Raw genomic sequence first — 21,380 nt, forward strand, 5'->3', positions numbered from 1 at the left:
TATTTTATTATTCTTCCCCCGCCCCCCCCCCCCCTTATTACCACGTGATCATTTCCCTCACAGACATCATCACGCTGAATGGGTCTTAGGCAGGATTTTACATATAAGCAAACCCCTCCCCCTTTCCTATTAGTACGATCATTTCTAAACAGACTGTAACCCTGCAAATTAACAGCCCAGTCATAGCTATCCTGCAGCCAAGTCATAGCCATCATTCAGCCCAGTCATAGCCATCATGCAGCCCAGTCATAGTTATCACATTACGCTTAGATACAAGTACAGGTACAAGTAGGTACGTGGCCCAAGGGACAGTCCCGATTACGGGCGGTGTCCCGTTGTCCCGGGTGGCGGGGGGTATGTCCCCCGGTTGAACCCAATTCTGAAGCAGCGAACCATCAGCTTCCTGTTTCAGAATTAGTACAGAGCGGAGGAGCAGAGTGAGTTTCTCCGCTCGCCGAGGAAACCTCAGGGAAGCCCTTGACGTTACTGTCCATATATGGACAGTGACGTCAGTGGCTACTCCTTGAGCGGAATCCCCATTGCCAATGATCTGGCCAGGGATTCCACTCCAAGAGGAAACCCCTGAGGTCGCTGTCCATATATGGACATTGACGTCAGAGGCTCCTCCTAGAGCGGAATCCTCAGCCAGAGTCGGCAATAGGGATTCTGCTCAAAGAGTAGCCACTGACGTCACTGTCTATATATGGACAGTGACATCAGGGCATCTCTCTAGGAGCGGAATCCACGGCCTATGCTCTGCTATGATTCCGCTCCTAGAAGGAGTCTCAATGGTACTATCTACTGTGGGGGGGAGCACTATCTTCAAGGGGGGTGTGGCACTATCTACATGGACACTGTGGCACTATATAGGGGCACTATCTACAGGGGACACTGTGAACCTGCCTACATGGGCGCTGTATCACTATCTAGAAGGGCACCGGCACTAGGGGCAGCTAAGGGGGTATTATACTGTATAGGGTCAGCTATGGGGGCATTATGCTGTATGGGGGGCATTATGCTGTATGGGGCATCTTTGAGGGCATTATGCTCTATCGGGCAGCTATGAGGCATTATACTGTATGGGGCAGCTTTGGGGGCAATATACTGCATGGGGCAGCTATAGGGCATTATGCTACATGGGGGAAATTGGTTTGTCGTTATACTCCATGGGGGCATCTGTATGGGCATTATACTGCATGGGAGAATCTGTGTGGGCATAATACTGTATGGGGCCATTTGTGTGGGCATTATACTGTATGTGGCATTATACTGTATGGGGCAGCTATGGGGGCATTATGCTGCATGGGGGCAGCTATGGGGCATTATGTTGCATGGGGGAAATTGGTTAGGCATTATACTGCATGGGAGAATCTGTGTGGGCATAATACTGTATGGGGGCATCGGTGTTGGCTTTAAACTGTATGGGTGCATATATGGGGCAGTATACTGTAGGGTGGCAGCTATGAAGGCAATTATACTATATGGTGGCAGCTATAGGGCATTATACTGTGTGGGGGCAGCTATTTGGCATTATGCTGCATGGGGGACATTGGTTAAGCATTATACTGCATGGGAGAATCTGTGTGGGCATAATACTGTATGGGGGCATCGGTGTTGGCTTTAAACTGTATGGGTGCATCTATGGGGCAGTATACTGTAGGATGGCAGCTATGGGGGCATTACACTGTATGGTGGCAGCTATAGGGCATTATACTGTGTGGTGGCAGCTATAGGGCATTATACTGTGTGGGGGCAGCTATTTGGTATTATACTGTGTGGGAGGCACTATGGGAGCATGAAACTGTGTGAGCTGCACTGGGTGTGTATGCAGTGGCGGACACAGACTGCAAAAGGCCCCTGTGCAGATAATGTGCCAGGGCCCCCCCGCCCCCCCCCCCAATACCGACAAAGTTACCTAAACATATATATGCATATAAAAATAAACCTTACTAATAAAAATTATGAAGGAAGATTTATATTGTACATTTTATTACCAGTTTAGAACACAAGTAACACATTTTTTTCCGGGTTAAATTCTTATCTAAACTAAGTCCCTAAATGTGGGCAAAGAAAATGAAAAACCTATACTCACCTCCTCCGGCGCCTCCGTTCCCCCTCCGCAGCCCCTATCCCTTTCTGTGTTTACAAAGCTGCTGTGGTGACGCGCGGTCGATGGCACATGACCGCTGCAGCCAATCAATGCCCTCAACAGCGATTTGCTGTGGAACTACTGTCCTCAGCAGCACACCAATGAGGATATCTACAGAGGGGGCTGTATGGCGCTATCTACAAAGGGGGCTGTATGGCGTTATCTACAGGGGGGACTGTATGGCGCTATCTACAGGGGGGGCTGTATGGCGCTATCTACAGGGGGGGCTGTATGGCGTTATCTACAGAGGGGGCTGTATGGCGTTATCTACAGAGGGGGCTGTATGGCGTTATCTACAGGGGGGACTGTATGGCGTTATCTACAGGGGGGACTGTATGGCGTTATCTACAGGGGGAGGGCTGTATGGCGTTATCTACAGGGGGGCTGTATGATGTTATCCACAGGGGGGGACTGTATGGCGTTATCTACAGGGGGGACTGTATGGCGTTATCTACAGGGGGGACTGTATGGCGTTATCTACAGGGGGGACTGTATGGCGTTATCTACAGGGGGGACTGTATGGCGTTATCTACAGGGGGGACTGTATGGCGTTATCTACAGGGGGGTCTGTATGGCGTTATCTACAGGGGGGACTGTATGGCGTTATCTACAGGGGGGACTGTATGGCGTTATCTACAGGGGGGACTGTATGGCGTTATCTACAGGGGGGACTGTATGGCGTTATCTACAGGGGGGGTTGTATGGCGTTATCTACAGGGGGGCTGTATGGCGTTATCTACAGGGGGGCTGTATGACGTTATCTACAGGGGGGCTGTATGGCGTTATCTACAGGGGGGACTGTATGGTGTTATCTACAGGGGGGGGGGTCTGTATAGCTTTCCCTACAGGGGGGTCTGTATGGCGTTATCTACAGGGGGTCTGTATGGGGTTCCCTACAGGGGGGGTCTGTAGGGAACGCCATACAGCCCCCCTGTAGGGAACTCCATACAGCCCCCCCCCCTGTAGGGACCGCCATACAGCCCCCCTGTAGGGAACGCCATACAGCCCCCCCTGTAGGGACCACCATACAGCCCCCCTGTAGGGAACGCTATACAGCCCCCCCTGTAGGGAACGCCATACAGCCCCAACCCCCCCAAAAAATGCGACCTACAGTGTGAAAAGACAAAAGACATGTATCCCCTCTCCTCAGGATATACACAGGACAGGGGATACATGTGTGATCGCTGGCAGCGATAGGGAGAACGGGGGACTGAAAGTCCCCTGAAGTTCTCCATGACTAACCTCTGACTTCCGGCGTCTGTGTCGGCAGCTCAAGAAAAATGAAAGGAGCGCTGGTCACGCATGCGCACAAGCGCGACCGGCGCTCCATTAATTTCTACGGAGCTGCCGACACAGACCCCGGAAGTCCGAGGTTTGTGATGGAGAACTTCAGGGGACTTTCAGTCCCCCGTTCTCCCTATCAATGCCAGCGATCACACATGTATCCCCTGTCCTGTGTATATCCTGTGGAGAGGGGATACATGTCCTGTGGAGATCCTGTGGAGAGGGGATACATGTCTTATGTTTAATGGCAGAGCGGGGAGATACCTCCCTGCTCTGCCGTAGTGTTCAGTGGTGTTGCGCTGTAGCAGCCATAGCGGCAGCTAGCGGAGCCTCCGGCCATGGTGGGGGCCCGTGCCGGCGGGCGACACGGGCCCCCTCATGCCGCGGGCCCCGTAGCAGCCGCTACGGCTGCTATAGCGGTAGTTACGCCACTATGTTAGGGGGAGTTCACACTGAGTTTTTTTACGCGAAAACCATGGCAAAAAACGTCAGAAAGTGCCTCCTATTGAAAACCATAAAAAACGCCTGCGGGAAAAAGAAGCGTTAGGCTATGTTCACACAGAGTATTTTGCAGGAGGAATATCTGCCTCAAAGTTCCGTTTGGAAGTTTGAGGCAGATTTTCCTCTGCCTGCACGCCGATTCTTGCGGCGTTTTTGGCCCGCGGCCATTGACCGCTGCGGGCATAAAACACCGCGAAATACGCTTTCTCTGCCTCCCATTGAAGTCAATGGGAGGTCAGAGGTGTAAACACCCGAAGATAGGGCATGTCACTTCTTTTTCCCGCGAGGCAGTTTTACTGCTCGCGGGAAAAAGACGCCGACGCCTCCCATTGAAATCAATGGGAGGCATTTTCTGTCAGTTTTTGACGAGTTTTGCGACGCGGTTTCCGCGTCAAAAAACTCGTCAAAATACTCAGTGTAAACATAGCCTAATGCCCTTTCTTCGGACGTTTCTGTCTCCAACTTCCCATTGACAACAATGGCAGGCAGAAAATGCATTTTTTGCTGCGTTTTTCTGCCCACGGCCCGAAGGCCGAAAAACGTCACCAAAAAACGCAACAAAAACGCGGGAAGTGTTCAAAATATGCCTCAAAATTCCGGAAGGAATTATGAGGCAGATTTTTCTACCTAAAAACTTTTCCCTTCTCAAATGAACTTTTTTATTTGATGTACATCATGTACCTGTCCTCTGCAGTCTGCACGTCCTCCGCCCGTCCTATGGGATGCTAGTACTCCGGCAGTCCTGACTTTACTCCGGCAGTCCTTGGCTCCTGACTGTACTGTCCTCCGCCCTAAGTCTCGCGTCGGTCGTTTAGCTCCGCCCCCTGTCCTCTCCCCTGCCTGAGCGCTCCTCCTACCATGTCCTCTTCCACTGTGTGTGGGAGGACTATCAGTGGAGTGCACAGTGTGCAGTGAATATCACCGTGCCCCCGGACACCCCCCCCCCCCCCCGTGGCTGTCACCGGGCCCCCCCCCCGGATGCCTAGTGTAATGTTAGTGACTCGTGATGTTCGTGACTCGTGATGCTACTACTAGTACTACTAGGCATGAGGGGGCCCGTGCCTCCAGGCCTGGCAGTGGCATATAATGTAATGTGCCTGACTGTCAGGGCGACACGGGCCCCCCCATGCCCCGGGCCCTGCTACTGTGGTAGTTACGCCACTGGCTCGCAGCTACTGTCCACGGGCCTCTGTCTCAGTCCTCAGCATCGCGCAGCTGAGAACTGAGTCGGCCAGCAGAGGAACGGGCCCCCTTCCCACGCGGGGCCCTTGTGCAGCTGCACCGGCTGCACATGCGGTATGTCCGCCCCTGTGTGTATGGGCGGGGATTGGGTGGGATTAGAGGCATGACTTAAAAGAAAAAAAATTTGCGTGATGTGCTGCGCGCACCGCATTGTTTGTCCCTCTTTGTGATACTTGAAAGTTGGGAGGTATGCGTAAACCTGGAGTCGGCCCTGGGGAGGATACTAAAAATGCTGCAGAAATAATCCCATTCAGATATATAGAACTGATTTGCATTTGCAGGAATTACTGCCACATGTGAATATCTCCTTATTCAGCCATTAGAATCTTTCACAGTGCTGTCAAAATGCTGATTGTCAATATCAATGTAAACAAACGGAATCTATCCCCCAGGTGAAGGAAAGCCGAGCTACAACTCTGCAGACAGTAGAAATAGCTGAGCTAAGTAACAGAAAGATGACAAGAGAAGTTACAGGAAAATGAGAACGGGAGTGTAAAGGATCTGCCAGGCACAGCTTCTATGTCAACGCCCATAGGTAATCAGTCTGCACCTGCTTCTATGTCTGTGAGATTGACTCCATCTTCCACCACTCAGGATGGCAGGCTTAGGAGTGGGAGAGCCTATCATAGCCTGGCCAGACGGAGCTAGCTCCCGCCCTCTGTCTATTTATACCTGCCTTTCCTGTTCCTCCTTGCTTGTGATTCTTCTCGTTTGGTTTCCTGGCAATGCTGCAGCTTCTGAACTATTTGACCCGCTTCATATTGACCCTGGCTTACTGACTACTCTCCTGCTCTGCGTTTGGTACCTCGTACACTCCTGGTTTGACTCGACTTGTTCACTACTCTCCTGCTCTGCGTTTGTTACCTCGTACACTCCTGGTTTGACTCGACTCGTTCACCACTCTTGTTGCTCACGGTGTTGCCGTGGGCAACTGCCCCATTTCCCTTAGCTTCTGTGTACCCTTGTCTGTTTGACTGTCGTGCACTTATTGAGCGTAGGGACCGTCGCCCAGTTGTACCCCGTCGCCTAAGGCGGGTCGTTGCAACTAGGCAGGGACTGAGTGGCGGGTAGTTTAGGGCTCACTTGTCTGTTTCCCTACCCCTGTCATTACATAATCACAAGCCCATATACCTAGTCTACCCTGGTCCCTCACACTACTATGGACCCCCTTGAGACCCTGGCTCAGCAAATGCAGGGTCTCTCCGTACAGGTCCAGGCCCTGGCTCAGAGGGTCAACCAGCCTGATGCTACCATGGTAGTGCCCCTCACCTCACCTCTTGAACCCCACCTCAAGTTGCCTGACCGGTTCTCAGGGGACCGGAAGACTTTTCTCTCCTTTCGGGAGAGTTGTAGGCTCTATTTTCGCTTAAAGCCCCACTCCTCAGGTTCTGAGAGCCAGCGGGTGGGTATAATTATGTCCCGGCTCCAGGAAGGGCCCCAAGAATGGGCCTTCTCCTTGGCTCCTGACGCCCCTGAACTTTCCTCTGTTGATCTTTTCTTTTCTGCTCTCGGACTCATTTATGACGAGACTGACAGGACTGCCTTTGCCGAGAGTCCGCTGGTGACCTTACGTCAGGGTAAGAGACCTGTTCAGGAGTATTGTTCTGACTTTAGGAAGTGGTGCGTAGCTTCTCGGTGGAATGACCCTGCCTTAAGGTGCCAGTTTAGGTTGGGTCTGTCGAACGCCCTGAAAGACCTGCTAGTTAGCTATCCCTCTTCTGACTCCCTAGACCAGGTTATGGCTTTAGCGGTACGACTTGACCGACGTCTCAGGGAATGACAACTTGAACGTTTTTGTGTTTTCCCCTCTGACTCCCCCATGATGCCTCCCGAGGTTCCGTTGCTTCGCTCTTCCACGGAAGACTCGGAGGTACCTATGCAACTCGGGGCCTCCGTGTCCCCCCGACAACGTAGAGAGTTCCGCAGGAAGAATGGTCTCTGCTTCTATTGTGGGGATGACAAACATCAAGTGAACACCTGTCCTAGGCGTAAGGATAAGCAGCCGGAAAACTTCCGCGCCTAAGTGATCATCGGGGAGGTCACTTGGGCGCACAGGTATTTCCCGTAAATATGAAACGTAATAAAATCTTGCTTCCCTTTCAGGTCTCTTTTGGTGGTAGGTCTGCTACCGGCAATGCCTTCGTGGATTCAGGGTCTTCTGCTAATATCATGTCTGTGGAATTTGCTATGTCTCTAGCTATGCCTTTGATTGATTTGCCTAAACCTGTCCCGGTAGTGGGTATCGACTCCACTCCTCTTGCTAATGGTTATTTTACGCAGCATACCCCTGTTTTTGAACTCCTTGTTGGCTCCATGCATTTGGAGCAGTGCTCTGTACTGTTGATGCAGGGATTATCGTCCGATTTGGTTTTAGGCCTTCCCTGGTTGCAGTTGCATAATCCCACGTTTGACTGGAATACTGGGGAGCTTACCAAATGGGGTAATGAATGCTTGACGTCATGTTTTTCTGTTAATTCTATTTCTCCCCCTGAGGAGGTGAACACGCCACCTGAGTTTGTTCAGGACTTCGCTGATGTTTTCTCTAGGGAGGCCTCTGAAGTGTTACCTCCTCATAGAGAATACGATTGCGCTATCAATTTGGTACCAGAAGCTAAGCTCCCTAAGGGTAGGATATTTAATCTCTCCTGTCCCGAACGTGAAGCCATGAGAGAGTATATCCAGGAATGCCTGGCCAAGGGTTACATTTGCCCCTCTACTTCTCCGGTAGGTGCTGGCTTCTTCTTCATAGGAAAGAAGGATGGTGGTCTTAGGCCATGCATTGACTACCGTAACTTGAATAAGGTCACTGTAAGGAACCAGTATCCCCTTCCTTTGATTCCTGATCTCTTTAATCACGTTCAGGGGGCCCAATGGTTCTCTAAGTTTGATCTACGGGGGGCGTATAACCTTATCCGCATCAAAGAGGGGGATGAGTGGAAGACTGCGTTTAACACGCCCGAAGGTCATTTCGAATACCTCGTCATGCCCTTTGGGTTGTGTAATGCTCCTGCGGTCTTCCAGAATTTCATAAATGAGATTTTAAGAGATTACCTGGGGGTATTTCTTGTAGTGTACCTTGATGACATACTTGTGTTTTCCAAGGACTGGTCCTCCCACATTGAGCATGTCAGGAAGGTGCTCCAGGTCCTTCGGGAAAACAAACTGTTTGCGAAGACCAAAAAATGTGTGTTTGGGGTGCAGGAGATACCATTTTTGGGTCAAATCCTCACTCCTCATGAATTCCGCATGGACCCCGCCAAGGTCCAGGCTGTGGCGGAATGGGTCCAACCTGCCTCCCTGAAGGTGTTACAGTGCTTCTTGGGGTTCGCTAATTATTACAGGAGATTTATTGCTAACTTCTCGGTCATCGCTAAGCCTCTTACGGACCTCACTCGCAAAGGTGCTGATCTCCTCCACTGGCCTCCTGAGGCTGTCCAGGCTTTTGAGGTCCTTAAGAAGTGGTTTATCTCGGCCCCGGTGCTGGTTCAGCCCAACCAAATGGAGCCATTTATCGTGGAGGTTGACGCATCCGAGGTGGGAGTGGGGGCTGTCTTGTCCCAGGGTACCAGGTCCCTCACCCATCTCCGTCCCTGTGCCTACTTCTCCAGGAAGTTTTCGCCCACTGAGAGTAACTATGATATTGGCAACCGCAAACTCTTAGCCATTAAATCGGCATTTGAAGAGTGGCGCCACTTCCTGGAGGGGGCTAGGCACCAGGTAACAGTCCTTACCGACCATAACAATCTGGTTTTCCTAGAATCTGCCCGGAGGCTAAACCCGAGACAAGCTCGATGGGCGTTATTTTTTACCAGATTCAACTTCTTGGTTACCTATAGGGCTGGGTCTAAAAATATTAAGGCTGATGCACTGTCGCGTAGCTTCATGGCCAGCCCTCCTTCAGAGGAAGATCCTGCTTGGATTTTGCCTCCAGGTATTTTCATTTCCTCTATTGATTCTGATTTAGTCTCTGAAATTGCGGCTGATCAAGGTTCAGCTCCCGGGAACCTTCCTGAGAACAAGCTGTTTGTTCCCCTGCAATTCCGGCTAAGAGTACTTAGGGAAAATCATGACTCCGCACTATCTGGTCATCCAGGCATCCTGGGTACCAAGCACCTCATTGCCAGAAACTATTGGTGGCCTGGGTTGCCTAAAGACATTAAGGCCTACGTCGCCGCTTGTGAGGTTTGTGCTAGGTCCAAGACTCCCAGGTCCCGACCAGCGGGCTTACTACGTTCTTTGCCCATTCCACAGAGACCTTGGACCCATATCGCCATGGATTTTATCACCGATTTGCCTCCATCTCAAGGCAAGTCGGTGGTGTGGGTGGTAGTAGACCGCTTCAGTAAGATGTGCCACTTTGTGCCCCTCAAGAAACTACCTAATGCCAAGACGTTAGCTACCTTGTTTGTCAAACACATCCTGTGTCTCCATGGGGTCCCTGTCAATATTGTTTCGGACAGAGGGGTACAATTTGTTTCATTGTTTTGGAGAGCCTTCTGTAAAAAGTTGGAGATTGATCTGTCCTTCTCCTCTGCCTTCCATCCTGAAACTAATGGTCAAACTGAGAGGACTAATCAATCTCTAGAACAATATTTAAGGTGTTTGATCTCTGACTGTCAATATGATTGGGTCTCATTCATTCCCCTCGCCGAATTTTCCCTTAATAACCGGGTCAGTAACTCGTCAGGGGTCTTCCCCTTTTTCTGTAATTTTGGGTTTAATCCACGGTTCTCCTCCGTTTCACCTGGTAGTTCCAACAATCCCGAGGTAGAGGTCGTTCATCGGGAACTGTGCACAGTCTGGGCCCAGGTTCAGAAGAACCTAGAGGCGTCCCAGAGCATACAAAAAACTCAGGCAGATAGAAGACGTTCTGCTAACCCCTTGTTTATGGTTGGGGATCGGGTGTGGCTATCGTCTAAGAACTTGCGCCTTAAAGTCCCGTCCCAGAAGCTTGCTCCCCGGTTTATAGGGCCGTACAAGGTCATTGAAGTCCTCAATCCTGTCTCCTTCCGACTGGAGTTGCCCCCATCTTTTCGCGTACACGACGTGTTTCATGCCTCCCTCCTTAAGCGCTGCTCCCCGTCCTTGGCTCCCTCGAGGAAACCTTCTGTCCCCGTTCTCACCCCTGAGGGGGTGGAATTCGAGGTGGCCAAGATTGTGGACAGCAAGATGGTCCAAGGCTCCCTCCAGTACCTGGTTCATTGGAGAGGATACGGGCCTGAGGAGAGGACTTGGGTACCCGCCCGGGATGTTCACGCTGGGGTATTGGTCAGGAGGTTCCACCTTCGTTTCCCCAATAAACCAGGTCCACCTAGAAAGGGTCCAGTGGCCCCTCATAACAGGGGGGGTACTGTAAAGGATCTGCCAGGCACAGCTTCTGTGTCAACGCCCATAGGTAATCAGTCTGCACCTGCTTCTATGTCTGTGAGACTGACTCCATCTTCCACCACTCAGGATGGCAGGCTTAGGAGTGGGAGGGCCTATCATAGCCTGGCCAGACGGAGCTAGCTCCTGCCCTCTGTCTATTTATACCTGCCTTTCCTGTTCCTCCTTGCTTGTGATTCTTCTCGTTTGGTTTCCTGGCCCTGCTGCAGCTTCTGAACTATTTGACCCTGCTTCATATTGACCCTGGCTTACTGACTACTCTCCTGCTCTGCGTTTGGTACCTCGTACACTCCTGGTTTGACTCGGCTTGTTCACTACTCTCCTGCTCTGCGTTTTGTACCTCGTACACTCCTGGTTTGACTCGACTCGTTCACCACTCTTGTTGCTCACGGTGTTGCCGTGGGCAACTGCCCCATTTCCCTTAGCTTCTGTGTACCCTTGTCTGTTTGTCTGTCGTGCACTTATTGAGCGTAGGGATCGTCGCCCACTTGTACCCCGTCGCCTAGGGCTCGTCGTTGCAAGTAGGCAGGGACTGAGTGGCGGGTAGTTTAGGGCTCATTTGTCTGTTTCCCTACCCCTGTCATTACAGGGAGGGTGGAAATAGAGAAGCGTTCACTTACAGGAGACTCCCAGTAAAGTCCAAATATTGTCCATCATCCATAATCACCACTAGCTGCACCTCACCTTGAGTTGGAGGGGGTCCTCTTAGTTGTTGGGCCCCATAGCCGCTGGTCTGGTGGTTACTCGCCTGTTCTCAGAGGATGTCTGCCTGTGGGAGAGAAGTCTAGTTAGTGTAACCTTCTCATACGTCTCCTTGTTATTACAAGTTTTAAGGCTAAACACAAAGAAGTTATTGGTTACAGCTAGGGAGCCGGCAAACAGTGGTAGCCATTGATCTACATGGGACAAAATTGGCGAATGGTCACAAAAAAAATCCATAAATACAGTGAAGGAAATAAGTATTTGATCCCTTGCTGATTTTGTAAGTTTGCCCACTGTCAAAGACATGAACAGTCTAGAATTTTTAGGCTAGGTTAATTTTATCAGTGAGAGATAGATTATATAAAAAAAAAAACTGAAAATCACATAGTCAAAATTATATATATTTATTTGCATTGTGCACAGAGAAATAAGTATTTGATCCCCTACCAACCATTAAGAGTTCAGCCTCCTCCAGACCAGTTACACGCTCCAAATCAACTTGGTGCCTGCATTAAAGACAGCTGTCTTACATGGTCACCTGTATAAAAGACTCCTGTCCACAGACTCAATTAATCAGTCTGACTAACCTCTACAACATGGGCAAGACCAAAGAGCTTTCTAAGGATGTCAGGGACAAGATCATAGACCTGCACAAGGCTGGAATGGGCTACAAAACCATAAGTAAAACGCTGGGTGAGAAGGAGACAACTGTTGGTACAATAGTAAGAAAATGGAAGACATACAAAATAACTGTCAATCGACATCGATCTGGGGCTCCATGCAAAATCTCACCTTGTGGGGTATCCTTGATCCTGAGGAAGGTGAGAGCTCAGCCGAAAACTACACGGGGGAACTTGTTAATGATCTCAAGGCAGCTGGGACCACAGTCACCAAGAAAACCATTGGTAACACATTACGCCGTAATGGATTAAAATCCTGCAGTGCCTGCAAGGTCCCCCTGCTCAAGAAGGAACATGTACAGGCCCGTCTGAAGTTTGCAAATGAACATCTGGATGATTCTGAGAGTGATTGGGAGAAGGTGCTGTGGTCAGATGAGACTAAAATTGAGCTCTTTGGCATTAACTCAACTCGCCATGTTTGGAGGAAGAGAAATGCTGCCTATGACCCAAAGAACACCGTCCCCACTGTCAAGCATGGAGGTGGAAACATTATGTTTTGGGAGTGTTTCTCTGCTAAGGGCACAGGACTACTTCACCGCATCAATGGGAGAATGAATGGAGCCATGTACCATCAAATCCTGAGTGACAACCTCCTTCCCTCCAACAGGACATTAAAAATGGCTCGTGGCTGGGTCTTCCAGCACGACAATGACCCGAAACATACAGCCAAGGCAACAAAGGAGTGGCTCAAAAAGAAGCACATTAAGGTCATGGAGTGGCCTAGTCAGTCTCCAGACCTTAATCCCATCGAAAACTTATGGAGGGAGCTGAAGATCCGAGTTGACAAGCGACAGCCTCGAAATCTTAATGATTTACAGATGATCTGCAAAGTGGAGTGGGCCAAAATTCCATCTAACATGTGTGCAAACCTCATCATCAACTACAAAAAACGTCTGACTGCTGTGCTTGCCAACAAGGGTTTTGCCACCAAGTATTAAGTCTTGTTTGCCAAAGGGATCAAATACTTATTTCTCTGTGCACAATGCAAATACATATATATAATTTTGACTATGTGATTTTCTTTTTTTTTTTTTTATATAATCTATCTCTCACTGGTAAAATTAACCTAGCCTAAAAATTCTAGACTGTTCATGTCTTTGACAGTGGGCAAGCTTACAAAATCAGCAAGGGATCAAATACTTATTTCCTTCACTGTATATATAATATAAGTGTGTTTGATAAAGTTACAAGACGGCCATACACATTCATTTTATAAGAGCTGCATGTTGTAATAATTGTCAGACTGACACAACAAACTGTTCTTGAACCTTTGCCGTTCTATATAGATTCATGGGATCAATGTTTTATATTGTGCTAAGTAGGGATGCACGATGCATCGAAACTTCGATACTGTTTCGATACTGTGCATCCCCAAACGGTTGGATACTGTTATTTCATGTATTTTGATACTAAGCTGTGCGTCCGCATAGCTTAGCATTGTAACACATGAATGTATGAAAGCGGGGCTGCGGCTACGTAATACATCCATCGCCCCGCTCCTGAGTCCTGACAACAAGTGCGCGCCGTCAGGATGAGGTGATGCGGCCGGCACTGTACTAATGAGCGGCGACACTGAAGACAGAACATGGCGTGCGCACTGCAAAACACCCCCATGTTCTGTCTTCAGTGCCTGCGCCGTCGCTCATTAGTGCAGACCGGCCGCATCACCTCATGCAGACCGCGCTCGCACTTCCTGTCAGGAGCAGGGGCAATGGCTGTATTACACAGCCGCAGTCCCGCTGGCGGAGATGAGAGAAATATCTCATCTCCATGGTTATTTCCGTGAATGCTGCGATCAAAGCTTTCTGCAGCATTCAGGGGAAAATGAGAAGGGGGGTGCCCTCCTGTGACGCGATTGAGGGACATACCATATATGGGCAGACAGCCCAGGGTCCATTGAAGGACCCCAGGGCTGTCTTACCATATTTCCTGTTGTTAGGGCATACTGAGGTATGTCCTAACAACTGCCTGTATACTATTCGTACACAGGCTAATGTTCTGGTATATAGATCTATGCCTGTGTACTATCTGTATATAGATATATAGCAGTACATTAACGTTTAAAAATAAAGTAAAACCATAAAGTAATATTACATTTTAAAAAAATACACACACTATTTTTACAATAAATATTAAAATAAGATATACACATATTCGGTATTGGCGCGGCCGTAATAACCTTCACAACAATTTTTTTGCGTCATTTATGATGTGTACGCTGTAAAAAAGTAAAATAAAAACTGCTTTCTATCACTTATTATTGAGCGGCACGAGGTGTGATTCATTTTACCTCCATGTGCATCACATTAATAGTAATTAACCCCATCATGTACCTTACACATTAACCCAATATGAATGAGAAACATGATGGGGTTAATTACTATTAATGTGAGGCACATTCAAAATTCAATAACGCCTCGCGCCTCACATCTGAAGATTTTTTTTTTATTACTGTTGGCAAAGTATCGTTTTGGTATCGAAATCGCAATACTACACGAAGTTTCGGTATCGAAGTCCAAATTCTGGTATTGTGACATCCCTAGTGCTAAGTATCTATTTCTGAGTCGTACAGATGTAGCAGAGCAGAGTTTGCTGTTTGGTTTAATTCATCACAATGGGTGAGGTTTAACTCAATGCTGTGTTCAAAAGACAAAGTACAAGAGGATTTCTAACCAAAGGTTAAATTACCATATATTAGTAAAGCCGACGTTAAAGCAGCAGCCAAAGCTGAATAAATATTATTTATTGTTTTACTTACAGAGATATTACTGTTTTTATGGTGCAGCCTAATTATTTTCTCAGAAACAGATGGTAAAACTGTCACTTTGTTATTGATTGGACGTGCTGACAAAAGGACATTTTACTATCTGAAGACGATCATTCAAAGAGGACAACCAATATGGCTTCACTTCCTGTTGTCACTTTTTGGAAGAAAAGGCCACTAATGATTGTTTTATGTTTTATAGAAAAAGTTTTGAGTTGATATGACAAATATAAAGTTACAGATGATTTTCTCTTGTAGTTCTCCTCGTCCTCACATTGGAGGTGACCAGTGCAATGTGGAATATCCAGCCGATCCCCCAGTATCCAGTTATTAATGGATCTGTCACCCTGAGTCTTACTGGGATTACATCGAGAATTGTCGGTTTCAGCTGGTATAAAGGACCAGATTCAAACTATGAATATTACATTCTGGCATATCTTGCTGGTACTAGTCCCGAAATAATTTCTGGACCTCTGCACAATACTAAAAACTTCACCGTTTTCAGTAACGGATCATTACACATCAGCGATCTTCAAATCACAGATGGAGGAATTTATATAGTGAGGCTACTGACACTGACACAAGCAGATGAGATAAATGTGACTCTGACCGTCTATGGTGAGTATCATTTTCTATTTACACTTTTCCATATATTACAAGTTCTCACTGCGCCTCATGTAAGGAAAACTGTCTCAGAGAAAAGTCGTCCTGACTGCACGTCGCAACCAATCAGAGTTCAGCTTCCATTCTCTACACTGCACAGGAGAAATGAACCGTTTACTGTGATTGGCTGCTAGGGGCAATTTTTCATAGAAGAGGCGCCATCAAGTTTTTCTCCGTTACAGAAGAATATAAATCTTATAGCATGGGAATATATGATACATAATATACACATTATATAATATAAACAATAAAGCGTAAAATAAAGACTCAGAGACAAAGCTTTGAAGAAATTGTCCACAGTGATTTATTAAGCGCTATCAATAAGTAAATAAATAATTTAAATAAACCACAGGTTTAGCCATTTTGGCTCGTGCCAATAACCAACAAACACTATAATTCTGATCAATAGACCTATCCACTCAGCACTAAGCTAGGCGACACATTCACCTGCCAGGAAGGCTTACAAGGCTGGCATTGCCCCCCACAGCACTACAACCGTAACAATATTTTTCATATCCAAATTAAAAATATCCGATGTGGAACAAATTTAGAAAATGATCCCTAAATAAGTCTGGAACGAAACCTGCATACTCATAATGCCTATAGGAAAAAAATAAAATAACATAAAGTTCGCTATTGCTCTATTTATTCTTTCCAAATTTTGTCTAAGAAAACACACAGTCTTTAAATGTCAATACCAGACAAGGTACAATCCCTGAAAAGACTATCCTGGCTTTCTGAAAAAGGCCATTGCAAAGGAGAATGTCATTCTTTATTTCTGAAACAACATCAAAGGTTTTAATTTTCGCCAAGTTGTTGAAGTCTGCATTAATTATAATAAGGTTAGGGTGGGCACCAGCCCTTTGGCTAACATTAATTGCTGCTGAACTTCGCTACATCTTAAACCTCTAAAATACTTTAACTGACTTGGGCTCCATACCCAAATTACAAGAATAATTATAACCAGCTCTTCTTTTTGCCCAATGTCACATTATCCAAACAGAGTTTCTTGGGACCTAGGAAAGAAAAGCTAAACTAAAACTGCAGCCTAACATACATATTAAAGAAGCACTTTTTTTCTGCATGTATCAGTCTAACTCAGCAGCAATATTCTAACAGTCATTTGTTTCTTCCAAGCTCAGTTGCATCAACGTATTTTGAGCCCTTTTATTATGGGCAGCTGTGTCATGTGATCTCAGGCTGACAACCAAAATAGAACATGCTCTCATGTGTAGGCAAAAGGTCATTTGTCCTGTGTGGCTGACTTTCTGTAAACTACAGGATTACATCATCACCTTACATCATGCCGTTCCTCCTGGAAGCTCTGAGACCTCTCCTTTCCCCACCCATCCCTATCATCCTTGTTGTCCTGTATGTCTTTCCATGCATATAGTGCTGATGAAGAGATAATTTCTCCCCTATCTAAGGGAGCAGGAAGGCAGTAATATGATAGGTGAGTCCATATTATGATTAGCTATACCATTTCCCTGACTCACACTGCCTGTCTATATTTTTTGTGAGTGCAGTGGGCAGAGAATCCAGTGTATTTCTAGGAGATGCTGCTCCTCGCTGCCTCCTGTGTAAAAATTTACATGGTAACACCTATCACAAGCAGAATGCAGAGGAGACAGCCTGCAGCTGCATCACATAGGAATACACTGAGACTCTACAGTGTGGGAACAGAAGTTCAATGTGACTTATATATCACTTGCTGCACTTAGATAGGACTCAGAGCAGAGCAAGTGCAGTGTGATAAGACTCCGCCCCCTCTGGCTTTGCAACGCCAGAAGCATCATGGGAGATGTAAGCTGCATAAGGGGAACCATATCAGAGGGGAAGAAAGAACAAAGATGACAGACAACCCATAAATATAAAGAAGAGAAGTCCAAGCACTCCAAAGTAAAGAAGAATTGTGAGTTTATTCACCCCACAACCTGTATGCAAACATTTCAACCCCAAAGAGTCTTTGTCAAGCAATGAACAAGTGCAATGTGCCACGTATATATAGTACTGTACAGTCAAAATCCATACCAAATCTTACCTAAGTGTTTTTATGTTTTAATAAATGGGCACAGCATAACTTTATTTACATTATCGATGTTCAACGTTCGGGAACTTCATACTACGCATGTCCGGACTCACAGCGTCCTCGTACCCAAGCAACTCCTGCCACTGGTATGTCTACTGCACATGGGTCCACCTAATTACAGCATCCTGGCTGGTAAGTGACTAATGTGGCCCTCCTCGACTGTGCTAGATAGAGATATATATTTATGTAGTTTAACAAAAGAGGAAACAGACCCTAGTAGTTGGTGGACAAAAAACTTTACATACGAGAAGAAACTGCCAAAGGCAATATAGACACGTTTTTTTCCCCAACTACTTGTTATCTAATAGAATAGTTAAATTGTAAAAAATGTCTTTATTTGTAATTGAATAGGGACAAACAACATAGAATTTTAAAACTACAATGTATGCTGGTAAATATGAACATCGATGTTGCTATAACGCATAAAGGTAATAATGACCCAATGCAAGTGATTAGCACTGAGCATCAAGACTCTAATGAATTTTACACTAGTCAGCTCCAGTAAACATTGCTCTATAAGGATAACTAATATGGTCCCCCCGACATGTTTCGCCGCAGATACACGTACAATTCATTAGAGTGTTGATGCTCAGTGCTAATCACTTGCATTGGGTCATTATTACCTTTATGCGTTATAGGAACATCGATGTTCATATTTACCAGCATACATTGTAGTTTTAAAATTCTATGTTGTTTGTCCCTATTCAATTACACAATTTTTTTTTTTACAATTTAACTATTCTATTAGATAGCAAGTAGTTGGGGAAAAAATGGGTCTATATTGCCTTTGGCAGTTTCTCATATATATTTATGTAGGGTACGAGAAGACTTTGAGTCCGGACATGCGACGTATGAAGTTTTGAACGCTGAACATAGTGAATGGGAATAAAGATATGCTGTGCCCTTTTATTAACAAATATAAACACTCCGGTACGTTTTACCTGATTTTCATAGACTATCACTATTTAGAACAATTTTAAATTGAAGTTTGGTCACAACCGAACCATCCACATGAATGAGTAGTGGCCCATCAGCAGACGGCCTTATAGATAACCTTATCAACCAACGCCTTTACCGGACACAAATTGTTACCAGCTACAAACAATCTCAACCAAGTCCCTCCACCCAATTAATCAGGTTTTAATTTCCTAATGAGAACCAATAAACCCTTATTGATAAACCCCACATCACTATAAAACAAACTAGCAAGACATTTTTTACTACCAGGTTTTCCAACATGGAGGGCTGCAAAGAAAGCAATTAACTCCTTTCCGCACATGGCAATAACGCTACGCCCATTTTAGCAATGACATCACGCAAATGGGCGTACAGCTACGTCCTAAAAGTGAAGAGGGCACAGGTGCCGTCTCTAATATAGAGCCGACTTCACGCTGCGATGGCTGACAAAGTAGTTACTGCCATTTAGCCCCTTAGATGCCACGGTCAATAGAAACCATGGCACCTAAGTAATTGACAGAGGGAGGTATATCCCTGTGTATCCCATCGCAATTGTGGGGTGCTAATGGTTTCTATGGCAACCAGGAAGCCTAACAATGGCCTCCTGGTCGGCCATGGATGGATGCCTATTAGGCCCAGCCAAAGGCAAGACCTAATAAGTTTCCTATCAGTGTAAGGGTATGTTCACACAGCAGCGTCCGATACGGCTGGAATTTCAGACGTAATGGCATGTTGCAGGCGCTTTTCTCTGCGTCCATTACGGACGTAATTGGAGCTGTTTTTCCATGGAGTCAATGGAAAACTGCTCTAATTACGTCTCAAGAAGTGTCTCAAGAAATAACCATCGGCACAGAACATCGTAAAGCCCATTCAAATGAATGGGCAGATGTTTGCCGACGCTTTGGTGCCGTATTTTCGGACGTAATTCGAGGTTAAAACGCGCGAATTACGTCCCTAAATAGGGTGTGTGAACCCAGCCTAAATTAAATGAAAAAAGATGCCTATATAAAGAAGACATGGTAAACCTTATTTTAACATTTTCTTTACATATATCTTAACATTTTCTTTACATGTTAGGTTTTTCTATAAATAAAGAGTAAACATATCGTCCAAAGTTTACCACTAAGATAAAATACAAAGTGTTACGAAAAACAATCTGAAAATCACTAGAATAAGTAAAAGAATTCCAGAGTTATCACCACATAAAACGACACATGGACATCGTGTCTTCCTGAGACTCTTTATAGAGATTGTTTCTAAAAATGTTTACATTTTTCTTAACCAAAACTAAGTAATCGATCCAAGTAAAACCATCATCTAAAAAAGGAGGAATATAAAAGCCTTCTAAAATCGCTTCTGTGCCACCGCTGCTATCACCTTGTCTGGGAATGCCCCTAGAAATGGCAGCACTTCACTGGTGTCAATGTTTTTACTAATATAACCCTCAGTACTTGGCTGTGCCTGCATGGCCTGGTTTGCTCTTTTAAAGCAATGAAACATGGGATATGATCAGCTCGAAAAGTACATTCTGGTTCAGATCTACAATTGTTATAAAGATATCATGTCAATAAATGTTTGCTTCAAAAAAAAATTCTTTTCAAACCGGATGACAGATATAAAACTAAAAGCGACAACTCAAAGGACAATAGCTTCTGTAAAGCAAGTTTCACTAACACTAAAATTCCTGCTACTAGAGGAAGAAATGTCATTCCCACTAACAGAACCTACACTGATACTCGTACCCATATCATGAGTGATAACATTTTCATGAAGTTTAGAATTGATGTTCGGTGCAGGCACAGCCTCTAGCAAAAGCTTCAGCCTTTGATTTAAAAAAAATTCTGCAAAAAAGAGGGGTTAATAGTAGCAGTAGATAAAGCCGGGCCAAAATTTGCACACGTCTTATCTTACTCCAGATTGTCCAGGCATCCAGGTCCCTGCACGTTGTTGGCATCCGCCTCTGCAGCGTACTGGCTCCTACAGTTTCGCACCCTTCGCTGCCAGCCTGCCCTTCGGTGGCATGGCAACCTGAGGCTGGCGGTTTTCCCCAATGCTTTTACTGGATTGCTGGCTCCAGTAATTGCCAATCCTCTACTGGCCTAATTCCAACTCCTTCTTCCATACGCGCTGCTCCCAGTAGGCCCAAGCTCTCTGCCAATGCTGACAAAGCGGCACCTCCACTAACCAGCCGGACTCCACCTTCTGCTGCTGGTCTCTTCCGGCTCCGGGTCCCGGGTTCTTTACCTCTTCTTCTCAACTGGAGGAGTAGACATCTACACTCTGTGACTCCTTCCAGAGGGACAAACATCTTCAGCACCACCTGCTCCCACTTCCTCAGACTTATTTCCATCTCCAGTCTCTAACATCAGCTCCCGGCATCTTCTTCAGGGCTAAGCAGTGCCGAAAGCCAGTTTTCTCCCCCTTTGCTCCCCCTTTGTTCCCTCTTTGCTCTCTGCTCTTGCTAGAAGCCATTGTAGACAGTCTTCCATCTTCATCAAGCTCTGGCTCTTCAGGTCTTCTGCTTGAAATAGACACCGGTTGCCGGATTTTTATAGTGGATTTTTCCAACGTTCCATCCAATCAAGATTCTCCACAAAAAAATGGGAAACTTCAGTTAACACTTAGTGTAGCTCAGAAACATGAATGCACTAATTACCTAAACAAGTCACAATAAAATATTCTGATGCGCCCCTTTTGTCTCCAGGGGCCCTCCAGAGAATTCGTAAAAGACGTGCACTCTGACGTATGTTCATTATTAATGACTTATGCACTCGCTGGTGCTGATGTACTTGGTACTTGCACATGACATGGACAACACATGTATTCCATAGTCACAATACCCAGCACTGGTAATATCTGCTATTAACATCAGAATTGGTGCCAGCCCAGTGTTACTGTCACACATAGCCACCGCCTGGCACACAGAGGCATAAAGCGTCTCTGTCAGTTAAATAGCTTATCGCC

General features: G+C 46.4%; 2 protein-coding genes across 2 annotated transcripts in view; one reads left to right on the forward strand and one right to left on the reverse strand.

Moving 5' to 3' along the window:
- The window catches only part of LOC142662201 (cell adhesion molecule CEACAM7-like), a 38,569-nt gene extending 33,698 nt beyond the window's left edge, over positions 1–4,871 (reverse strand). Inside the window, exon 1 of the mRNA XM_075840257.1 lies at positions 4,616–4,871. The gene's annotated coding sequence lies outside the window, so the exon portion shown is untranslated. The remainder of the gene's footprint in view (positions 1–4,615) is intronic.
- A 708-nt stretch (positions 4,872–5,579) lies between these two features.
- Positions 5,580–21,380, forward strand: part of LOC142661564 (cell adhesion molecule CEACAM8-like) — a 37,790-nt gene continuing 21,989 nt past the window's right edge. Inside the window, exons 1-2 of the mRNA XM_075838989.1 lie at positions 5,580–5,711; positions 14,966–15,325. Coding sequence (XP_075695104.1) covers positions 5,696–5,711; positions 14,966–15,325 — 376 coding nt within the window. The 5' untranslated portion in view covers positions 5,580–5,695. The remainder of the gene's footprint in view (positions 5,712–14,965; positions 15,326–21,380) is intronic.

The sequence above is a fragment of the Rhinoderma darwinii genome, chromosome 10 (assembly GCF_050947455.1).
Source record: "Rhinoderma darwinii isolate aRhiDar2 chromosome 10, aRhiDar2.hap1, whole genome shotgun sequence".
NCBI classification, from domain to species: domain Eukaryota; kingdom Metazoa; phylum Chordata; class Amphibia; order Anura; family Rhinodermatidae; genus Rhinoderma; species Rhinoderma darwinii.